Here is a 12,196-nt window from a genome sequence, read left to right on the forward strand (position 1 = left end):
CCCTACCTTTTTCTGCTCGGCTCAATCTTGTATTAACACTTCTCTGATGTCAACATCCGGTGCATTGGTACTCTCATTCCAACAGACAGACAGAACAGACGACAGTTAGACGCGATGGAGTCGGAGAAAATCTAGGTCTGGAAGAAGAGATATAGAGACCTACACATCAGGGAGTTTAATTTTATATACCAACTCCAAAACTCATAAGATTGGAATCACAAAAGTGTTCTTCCGATCACACACATATTATAACATCAATTCATATGTCAAACGTTATGTTGAAGTTCATAAGCCAGACTTCATTTCTGTCGGCTAGTACATGTTTATCATGATACTCATTAACCTTTTCAATTTAATTAAGATGAATAAGATTATCTTAACTGTTCTTTAACAATTAACTACATGAAGCACAAAGTATCATGCGCGGATCCGGGGAGGGGGGGGGGGGTACGAGGGATATTTTTTGACAAGCGCTTAACGCTTGTTTCATACAGTAGTTGTTCTATTGTGTATAGAAAATAGACCTCCTGTCTAAAACAGGCGCCTGTGGATATTTTTGGTAATTTCACTATGTATAACTAAGAAATGAACAAAAACACGAAAAGAGGAGATGTTTCGGACCCCCCACCCCCCCCCCCCACCCCACCCCACCCCACCCCGATCAGCGCATGATGTATTGAATCTCGTTTTGGGGTTACCCGGAAGTTTTATTTAAACCAATCACGTGATTTTTACAGGCTGTCAGGGAGAACCATCAACAAGGAAGTGTAAACAAATGGTAAACATTAAAGATATGTCGCCATTTTGAGTTAAAGGCCTGTATAAAGGTGTGTATAGTTCGTTAAATGCGTTAATTATTGTCAGCTGTTATTTTCTGATTGTTGAAAATTTAAATCTAATGCTTATAATCTTTAATTTGTTTCCATTGAGTATAAATGTTCTATATCAATGAATATTGCTGAAATGTATCAGCTTACATTAATTGAAAATTAATGAAGAAAATATGAACAGATCTTTTGATTGAATAACAAAAATGGACAAAAACAGCAACCTGTAGCTTTTTTTGGGTCACCTGAGTCACTCAGGTGACCAATTGCAAATGGTCTTCATTCGTCGTCATATAGTGTGTGTCGTCCGTCGTGCCTGCATGACACTGCATGTCTGCATTAAATTAACAATAAATTAAAAAAATCTTTTCTACACCCATACATACATGTATGAGGGAAATGCATGGTTATGATGTACATGAAACCCTCTACCAAAATTTTGAGCCATATAGAGTTAATGCATATTGTGTTTTAAATTCTTCTTCTCTACTCTCACACATCTGAATGAAAAACTGACATAATAATTATGTTAACCAGGATGTTCTCTACTAAAATTATAAATTTCATGTCCCCTGGAGTATGGGTTTTGACTGTAGGGCCTAGGTGGATGTTTAGTGTAAAAGCATAAAATGTTTAAAAATTATATTCTCTACTCCCACTCACCTGAAAGGAAAACTCACAGAGTAAAGAATGTTTTAGACCAGGAAGCCCACTATGAAAATCATAAATCTTATGTCCCCCGAGGTAGGGGTTCTGACTCTAGAGCAGGGCCAAAATAGTCATATAGTGTTCAAGCATGTAAATGTTTAAGAAAATAGTCATCTTTACTTCTGCTGATACTGAATAAAAGCTGACTGCATTATTATAAAGAAGGAAAAAAAGCCATCTATCATTTTTTTTTTATTTCATGTCTCCCAGTGTAGGGATTTGAATCTAGGGCGGGACCAAAACACTCATATATAGTGTATAGGGTAGAGGTTCTTAATGCAAGGTGTGGCCAAAATGGTCAATTAGTTTAATATATATAATATTTAAAAAAAACATCTGCATGCTGACACAAAATAAAAACTGACTGCATATTTAGAAAAAAAAACCTTTAAGCTGTCATCTTTAATGATATATCATGTCACCTACATAAACATGTAAGGCAAGGGTTATGGCTGAGGTGGGGTTGTAAATGTGTCTTATTATTTTATTCTGCTCAGGAATTTCTATGAAAGAAATAAGCAAATTCACATGTTTAAAAAAGAGAAAGAATGAAGCTGCATGTCTATCAAAGTTAAGACATTGTAAAACCATTTGGAAAGAGTTCAGTTTATCAATGAAAACAAATGCACATAAAACATATCTTGAAAGTTAACAAATATGGGGAAATTATTTTATATCAGAGTCTTGTACCTTTTCAATATCAGGTCATGCACTCTATTATGATTGTAAGTTTGTTGCAAAAGTTATAGGTTTCATTGTCCTTTTTGAAAGATTTCAGGCAGGGAGGTGGTCTGTACAATATTATAAATTTTCTACGCCAGAATTAAACTTCACTAAATACATATATATGAGACTTAAACAAGTTTGTATGTGGTACTCATGCAGGTGACCGCAAGGCCTATTGGCCTCTTGTTTATTAAAATAAAATCTGAACTGTAAAGGAATGGAATATTTATTAGTAACTAATGAAAACTCTATTTAAAAATTTATACAAAAATATATATTTTTTTTAAATATGCTACTATTTAGAATTAATGTAATGAAATATTGTAACAAAATTTACAACAATTAAAGTAAAACAAAAAGGCAAACAAATATATGTGTACAATATATTTTAATAGTAAAGATTGTTTGAATTCATTTGATGCAGAAGTAAGTTTTAAAAGCAATTATCTATTATGAGATTTTTACGAAGACAAAATTAATGCACTTTTTAGGACTCATATTCATATATTTACATTTTCCAGTGTCTTTGCCTGTGATAAAACTACGTATCAATTTTGTACTATATAACCCATAATACAAATGACACCAAATCGAGGCGCCAGCAGGGTTTGCTTATTTATATTTAAATATATAATCGTATGATGGCTTAAAATTATATAAATATAAGTAATAAGGAATCATTCTTTGAATACTATGAGATGATAATTTCGGTCGGTCTATCATAAAGCCCTTCGGGCTTTATTGGATTTGATCACGCCCCGACCGAAATTATCACCTCATAATACTTAAAGAATGATTCCTTATTCCTTATATAAATCTGTCTTTCAATAATGAAGTTGAGTTTCAAAAGAGATTCACTGCTTCAAATTTATAAAGTTTAAATAAAATGATAATGTAAATTTTGTCCTTAACAATGGCGTTGTTATTTGAAGGAAGATGATAGAAACATTTCTGTTAAGACTTTTTCTGAACTCATCTCACTTATTACATGTAAGTTTTATTGTTTCTATAATTAAACCAAATTTTGTTTGATTTTTCAGAACATGAAAAAAAGTGTCTGACCATGGACCCTGAGTACAGCCTTCAGGATGTGTTACGGTGTCATCTCTGTGAGACCCCGGGCCCCCCTATGTACTGTGTCATTTGTAACAAATATCTGTGTAAAGCCTGTGAGGGGGACCATTTATCTGATCAATCCAAAGAACACAAAGTGGTGCCATTTAAAAAGAGAGGATATACTCCAAAGTGTCTAAAACATCCCTCAAAAATATGTGAACATTACTGTGAGCAATGTGACATTCCTATTTGTGCAACATGTGCTTCCTCTGAAGAACACAGTGGCCATCAATTTATTGAAATAATAAAAACCATGGACAAGAAGAAAGAAATAATTCAAAAAGATTTACAACAACTAGAAAAATCCATTAATCTTAAATACCAAGAGATTGCATCCATTATCACAGACCAGAAATCTGCTCTGAATGAAAACTCCCAGAAATTAACAACAGAAATCGACAAACATGGAGAAGTCTGGCACAGAGAAATAAACACCATTATCAGAAACATGAAATCTAACGTGGAGGAAACGGACACCAAACACCTGGCTGTCTTAGACAAACAGGAAGATGAAATTAAACACACCATTTCTGAAATCACTCAGACCATTACTGAACTAAAGACGTTACTGGACTCCAATGATGTCAGCCGTGTCTCTGCCTACAAATCCAGGAATGATGAATTCAGAAGATTGCCTCCTAAACTCACAGTGTCCTTACCAAGTTTTACCCCTCAGAAGATCAACAAAGAACAGCTTTATCAACAGTTTGGTTCTCTGTCAGCGTCATCTATCAAAACAGAAGAACATGGCTACACCCTGGAATCTCCCGGTGCTGAGTCCTCTCCCCTGGACAGACCGCTCATTGATGTACCACGGATCATCACACAGATAGACACCGAGTATACAGGATTACGCAGTGTGTCCTGTCTGAGTGATGAGGAGATGTGGACGAGTGGTCAGGACAAAATCATGAGACTGTACAACCTCCGTGGGGAACTAGTGAAGTCAGTCCAAACCAAATCAGGGAACGATCCATGGGACATAGCAGTGACAAGGAGTGGGGATCTAGTTTATACTGATGGCAAAGATAGAACTGTGAACATAGTGAAGAATACACAGATACAGACAGTGATCAGACTACGGGGGTGGAAACCTCTCGGTGTCTGTAGTACCTCCTCTGGTGACCTCCTGGTTGTCATGGACAGTGATGATGATAAACAAACAAAAGTTGTGTGTTACTCTGGCTCCACAAAGAAACAAAGTATTCAGTACGACGACAAAGGACAACCTCTCTATTCATCTGGTGGATACATCAGTGAGAACAGGAACCTAGATATCTGTGTGTCAGACTATACAGCCCGTGCAGTAGTGGTGGTCAATCAGGCCGGGAAACTCCGGTTTACCTACACTGGTCCTCCCTCTACTACCAAGGAACCATTCTGTCCATACGGCATCACAACAGACAGCCAGGGTTGGATCCTGACAGCAGACTATAACAACGACTGTATCCACATCCTGGACCAGGACGGACAGTTCCTCCGCTACATTGACAACTGTCATTTACAGTTTCCATTTGGTATATGTGTGGACACCAGAGACAACCTCTTTGTGACTGAGATAACAGGTAAAGTGAAGAAAATACAATATGTGTAGAACATTACACAGCAGTGTAACATTGTTTATATGTATTACATGTTGACAAACTGACTGTATATATTATACTTGTTTGTGTATAACAGTTAATTATCTGTATTATATAATTGGTTTATATATATATGCTTGTCATTAAAAGTTGAAAAGAATACAATCAAACATTCTGTTTATTGAACATTGTAAATCAAGAATGAGAACAAGTGAATGTGAAAAAAAAACCATTTAATTTATGTCATTCTGTTGGATGAGTATATCATTGTGTATAATAAATGATTTGTATACAATTATGTGATCTTGTTTTAATTATTTTTATTACCTAATCAAAGGGATTTTGTTGTTTTATTACAAATTAAATATTTGCGTCTATTTTCAACTGCCGGTCAATAGACTGCCATCTACAGTGTATCAGAACGCGTGTATGTTATATTGTTGACCTTATAACTGTAATTTTAAATATAAAAAAAATAACTGAACTTTCAGATTTAATTGGATGGAGCAAAATGTCTGAATGTTGATATTATCAGTTGGAAATTTTAAACTCTGTAACATTTAATTCTAAGACTATTTTGAAGCAATGCTGATTGTTGCATCGGAGATGAAAATTAAAAGCATCCTCTTTGTCAATGGCCAGGTCCCATCAAAGAAGTGAGCAATCTTCTTAGGTTATGGATCGATGATTTATTTTAGCCATACATGTACCCTGTAAGCACGTTGCGCATTGTTATAGCATGACCCCTGTATATTTCCTGTTCAAAAGGTTGATGGGTCAATAGGTTAATATGTCAGTAAGTGTTCTGTCAAACTATTGTATTATAAGACTTTAGTCATCGATGTTGGTATACATCATGAAGATTAAACATGCTGACAAGTGGATGAGGTCAAAGGTCACAAGAAGTAAAAAGCACAGTTACTCTTGATTTCAGCGTAAAATGCATGCGCGGATGCAGAATTTTTTTTCCAGAGGATGTCCGCGTCATATTTTCGGCAAATTTATTATATAAGTAAGAAAATTGAGTTTTTCAGGGGGTACCGACTCTCACTATCTATATCCGCGCATGAAAAAATACAGAAATGTTAAAATTCACTGTTTAATGCAAATAAAAAAATACCAGAGTCAATGTTTCAAAATTTAAGAACTTATTTATTTTTTCTACAAAGGTTCAAATGTGCTACAAATAACATTTCTGATGTAAGGAGGGTAACTGCAACAGGGATTTGAATGACTTGCGTTATTTTTTCAATCAAAATGAACCTATATACCAACGTATGGGCGGAGATTATAGAATAGTTGGCATTGAGGTTCTAAATAAGATTTTGGCGCAAACAGCAGTCAATAGTGTCAATATGTTTGGAGTACTAAGTTAAAAGACTACAACAGTCGATGTTTTGCTAGATAACAGAATTCTGATAGAAATGTTAGACATGTTATGGTATCAGGCACGTAGCATCGCTTTTCCAAGTTGAAGGGGACCAAGACTTGAAAAAAAAACCCAGAAAACTCCGCTAATTTTAATCCGTAGGGTTCAGGGGGATGAGGGCTTTATTACAGGATGTAGCTACGACCTTCTTGGACTGTTATAATGCTTTTCAATACAATTTCTATATTTTCTTACAGTGATAGAAAAGTAAAGACACAAGTTTATTTTTTGAATTATATAAGTAACTCTAAGTAATATGTCAGTAGGCAAAATAAGTTTACCCCCTCACGTAGCTACGTGTCTGGTTTTATTATTCCAGTTTCGTATCTGCGTTCATCGTCCTTTTTCTTAGTGTTTCTGTGCTACATTTGTCTTATGCTAATAAATTCAAGATATTGTTATAAAAGACATTTTGGCTAAAATGTTTGATCGGACATAAAAAGTAATATTTGATACAATATTCGCTATTAACCGTTCCAAGGGGGGGGGGGGGGGTTGCGGAATTATTTTGCATTTTAAATTCGTGTCCATTGTTAATATCTTTTCACAGTAAACGCGAACAAATAAATCATCTTATTCTTTAGCATTTTATTTTTATTTCAACAAAACAAAAAACCAAAGTGCTCTGATTAATCAATTTGATAAAATTTTTATTAAAATGTATGTGATGGGAGTTATCTCTCTTTGATCAGTCATGCAGCTTAGATATACGTTTAAGTGATATAAACTCGCATATACACTTAAATGTAATCTATAATAAAAGGGTGAAAAATTCAACAAGAGCTTCCATAAATGAAAAGTTGTACAAAACTTTATATGATAAATGCAAACCATGTCCACCACTTTCCTCGTTTAATAATTTTAGACAAATACCAGACATTTGCTGGGTAAATTGACTCGAAATACCCCACGTGTTAGACCCTGGGAATCCTTTCAAAACTGCCACCCCTCCTCCAAGTACGGAAAAAAATCATTTATAAATTAACTTAGTTTATTTCCGAAAGCTGCCTTTTTTGGATCTGAATTCGATATTCGACAAATCCAGCGTTCAAAAAAGTATTCAACTTTAGTATGGGGACAAGGGTTTCTAAGACAAAAGCCAATCGCTGTAAAAATAGAATAACAACATAATTATGACAACAAATGATAGGAAACGGGATTATCTTATACAGTAATAAAACTGAGCAACTAACTTGACCGGCGATCTGAGGCCGGGTCGTAACCATGGATACTAGTGCACGTGTAGTTTGCTCCACTCTCAACGCACGTCCCTCCATTATAGCATGGCGTTGCAAAGCAAGGTCGGTCTGCAATCAATGTTTGGATGAGAAATATTTTTTTTCATAGCCTTATAGTAGAATTTGACCTACAGTACAGTACCGTCAACGCGGATCCCGTATTTAACCGCCCCCCCCCCCCCCCCGCGGTTAGTTAATCCTTTCCGCGTTACACCAGCGCGGTTAATTCATCGCGGTCCTCGCTGCAGCCATGTTTAAACCGCGGCGGTGTGACCTACCGTTAAGATGATCGGAGATTTTTACCTGTACGCTATTAAACAATAAGACGGCCACCAAAAATTGAGTCATTCTATACAGGCCATGTCGGGTGTACATGTATTGTGTTCATTTCACATAAAATGATTACGTATTTAAAGCACGTTTTTAAAACTCATTATAAATTATTATTGAGAAATTTTAATTGAAGAATCATCTGCACCCGTAATAATTTTCAAGTAACAGTGGATATATAGCTATTATGTCAAAAAATATTCAATCATTTTCATAATATAATATACATGAAAGAGAGGGTAAGAACTATAGCATATTTCATTTCCTAGATTTTTAATGATTTTAAACATTTCTTACTACAATGTTTTAATCCATATCAATTTGTATATGTAGCTCGTTTTACGGCACAGTCTATCGATGCCTATGACAATGAACCTAGCCCGTGATAGGCACATGCTACACGGAGAACGTTAACCTACGATCAACGGCATAATATGAAAATTTTACTTTTCCCTTAAAATACTAAATTATATTGATTTGAAATATTTATGTGTTCAATATAAGGCTACAACAAATGTAGTATTAGCTGCGAATAACGTTTTTCGTACACCCCCCCCCCCCCTCCTCCCCCTTCAACGTTTTAACACGGTCAAAGTCACCTGTATTTGACTTTAGCCCCAATTGTTTTACACAAAGGTGTGAAATCATCGCACAGACAGGAAACCACTCTACGCTTGAACGCACAGAATACACAGGTATGATGCAGGTTTATTATACGTGTAACGAGTGACCATCAGGAATTCTATCTTTTTTTTCAAACAATTTTACTAACAGTAACAATAAATGATTACTGGTGTATTTATTTTACTGTGTTCTTAAACTGTTAAACGTGTTTAAGTTTAAGATACACCCCCAGCCCCCCCCCCCCTCTCCGCAAGAAACAATAACACCTTCAATATAAACTAAACGAGAGAGAGAGAGAGACTGTCGATGCTCAAGACAATTAACCTAGTTCGTGACAAGCACATGCTACACGGTAAACGTAACGGCATAATATGAATTTTTTTTCTTTACCCATACAATACAAAAATATATTGCTATCATTTTATGTGTTGAATATGAATATGAAGCTTCTACACATATGCGGTATCAGTTGCGAAAAGTGTTTTTCGTAACCCCCCCCCCCCCCCCCTTGCAAAGTTCCATGACGGGCAAAGTAAACTGTATTTGACTTAAGCCCCAATTGTTTTAAACAAAGGTGTGAAACCATCGCACAGACAGGAAATCACTCTACGCTTGAACGCACAGAATACACAGGTATGATGCAGGTGGATAATCCACGTAACGAGTGACCATCAGGAATTCTACCCGTATATCAAACATTTCAACTAACAGTAACTATGAAAAATTGTTTCATTTTACTACTTTTACTGCCTTTTTAATCTGTAAAACATGTTCAACATGTTTGGGGTTTTTTTTTTGCGCAACCCCCCCCCCCTCTAAAATCTTCAATATAAACTTACGAGAGAGAGAGAGAGAGAGAGAGAGAGAGAGAGAGAGAGAGAGAGAGAGAGAGAGAGAGAGGGGGGGGGGTTCTCTTTATAAGTAAAATACGATTTAAAATTTCCAATACAGTGTCAATCATTAAATAAAACATCATTATCAGTGTTAAATACTTAATTGTTTGGTAAACTTTTTTTTTCTATGCTTGAAATTAAAACTAATTGAACCTTTATCATGGAAGAAGCACGTGGTGCAGGGCGCGGGCTGATTTGATTGACAGGTGTAGCATGTGGACTCAGACTGATACTGCATGTTGGTTTTCAATCACAATGTACCCCTCCATATTCTTTTATGAATACTAATCTTATGGTTAATTAATATAAGTATATTTTAAATGAATGTTGGTAAAATTAATCCTAAAACGCATTCACTCTCTCTCTCTCTCTCTCTCTCTCTCTCTCTCTCTCTCTCTCTCTCAGAGATCGTAGAGAATATCTGGATCGTCGACACTCAAAATAATCAAGAAGCCTCTTCTGTACGATAGAAAATGGGCGATGTTGTACGGTTAGACGGGTACGCAATTTAAAGATTTTCTTTTGTCTTGAGTAAGGTGTGAAAACCCTTAGGGCTGTCGTTTTTACCCTGGGTTTGTTAATCACTATTATAATACACAGGAAATGATGGCGACTTATAATTCATATACACCAGAAAGGAAATGTTTACACTAACAGTTTGCTTTTGATTTTTTAAAAGTAATTCGAGATGTATGCATTTAATAACATGTACATTTTCCCATGTTTTTTTTGTGATGCAAATTAATTACCTCCTTTTATTTTTTGTAAAGAATAACACCTTTAATGTATCGAATTTAAGACAGCAGTAATAAAACAAACATATAAGGTTAATAAACAACACTAATTATTTTAAAATATTATTAATCTAACTTTGATGTCAAGTTGAAAAATATCTTCGCGACCTTATATTGCCATAAACCACCTTGCGAATATTTTTATACGATCTGTGGTTAGCGCGCTGTTTTCTCGACCGTGTATTATATTACTTGTACAGAAAACCTTGTCCATGAACAAGTTAATTAAGAACTCAAAATACATAAAAAATACAAATATAATCAAGACATGTATTTCCTGAGTATTTTCTGTATTTGATAATACGATTGCAAAATGGCTGAAAGTTTGTTGAAACTCGATCGCGCGGACATATAGATCAGCAAAAGCATTTCATTAATTTAATTTCCCCGGTATGCAGTTTACGTAGATTAAACAGAAAAGTTTCAATACTTCCTCACAATTTATTAAAAATCAATAAAAAAAGAAACTATCATCCGACTGCCAAGCATACTTATCAAATTTTGAATAGGCCACGTCAATTTGAATGGATTGTAAAATACATCGTCAAGTAACTAATAACTGAAATAGAATTGATGAATGATTTTTAAATCAATCAAACACATGCTATAAATTCAATTTTTTTTTTCTCAAAATATATCGTATGTTATTTTAGATAGTTCCATTAAATGAAATGATTTATACATGTAGCTGTCAATTATTTTTTAGTCGAGGGAGATAACTCGCGTTTCAGTCCGATACCTTTGTTCACCTGAAATTTATCGTCAAGACCACGGCGATGTTAACTTGCTAGACGACTCTACCGCGGGGGTACGCGGTTTTACCTGAGACACCTGTCTTAAACCGCGTTGTAATTTGGACCGCAGGGGTGCGCGGAAAATACGGGATCCGCGTTTACGGTACTGTCTCTTCTGATATATTTCATTTTATCAAATAAAATATACAACATGACTACTTTTGTATATTTTATTTGATAAAATGAAATATATCAGAAAGGACAGTAATGTACATGTAAGTGTGTTCCTAATATTAAACCTAAGTGTTTTTCTAAGTGTGTTTCTAAGATTTGACCTGAGTGTGTTGCTTAAATTTGACCTAAGTATGTTCCTTAAATTTGACCTAAGTGTGTTATTAAGATTTAACGTAAGTAAGTTCCTAAGATTCAACCTTAGTGTGTTCCTAAGATTTGACCTAAGTGGGTTTCAAAGATTTGACCTGTGTTCCTAAGATTTGACGTAAGTGTGTTCCTAAGATTTAACCTTAGTGTGTTCCTAAGATTTGACCTAAGTGTGTTCCTAAGATTTCAGGCACGTAGCATCAGGGGGGCCTGCCCCCATCCCCCCAACTTTTTCTCGCTAAATACATTTTTTTTATGATGAAAACATCAGTATATTCCCAAGCGCAGATCGAGTCTATTGTGCGTACGATAATGCTCGGAAAGATTTTTTTTGGGGCAAAATTGCGTTAAATTTTGCAAGACATTCAAAATGCAAATTTGCGTCTTTATAAATAGCCAACGAAATTTTGATCAAAATATGAATTCGAATTAAAATTTTGATAGGGCAAATGTTGATATAGCATTTGAACTAATACGTCGCCCGTGATATGGACGAGCTGCAGCGTGTGATCTTACTTCCAGATCAACCCTGACCTTTAACTGAAACTAGGTCATGCATTCCTTATCAGCAGATTGAAAGTATTGCAATCTTCCAAATAACATATCACCGTCCATTTTTTTAAATTTCTTTAAATGCGTCTTGCTTTATACTCTGAGGGCTTTGAAAGTGCACTCTTCCAGCGCGTGAAGCGTGTGCAGGTTAAGTTTCTGTGAGCATAGACCTATGTGTATATAGTAGGCCTTATATATATAAATATATATACATTTTTTACACGACCTAACGTTCATGTCCTTAATGTTCGACATCATGCT

At 35.3% G+C, this 12,196-nt stretch overlaps 1 protein-coding gene across 1 annotated transcript; it reads left to right on the forward strand.

Moving 5' to 3' along the window:
* The first annotated feature begins 218 nt into the window (after positions 1–218).
* Positions 219–5,095, forward strand: LOC117683188 (tripartite motif-containing protein 2-like). The gene is made up of 2 exons (XM_066083049.1): positions 219–827; positions 3,302–5,095. The coding sequence occupies exon 2, from the start codon at positions 3,325–3,327 to the stop codon at positions 4,969–4,971; it is 1,647 nt and encodes a 548-aa protein (XP_065939121.1). The 5' UTR covers positions 219–827; positions 3,302–3,324; the 3' UTR covers positions 4,972–5,095.
* Positions 5,096–12,196: the final 7,101 nt, after the last annotated feature.

Source organism: Magallana gigas, chromosome 4, assembly GCF_963853765.1.
Source record: "Magallana gigas chromosome 4, xbMagGiga1.1, whole genome shotgun sequence".
NCBI lineage: Eukaryota > Metazoa > Mollusca > Bivalvia > Ostreida > Ostreidae > Magallana > Magallana gigas.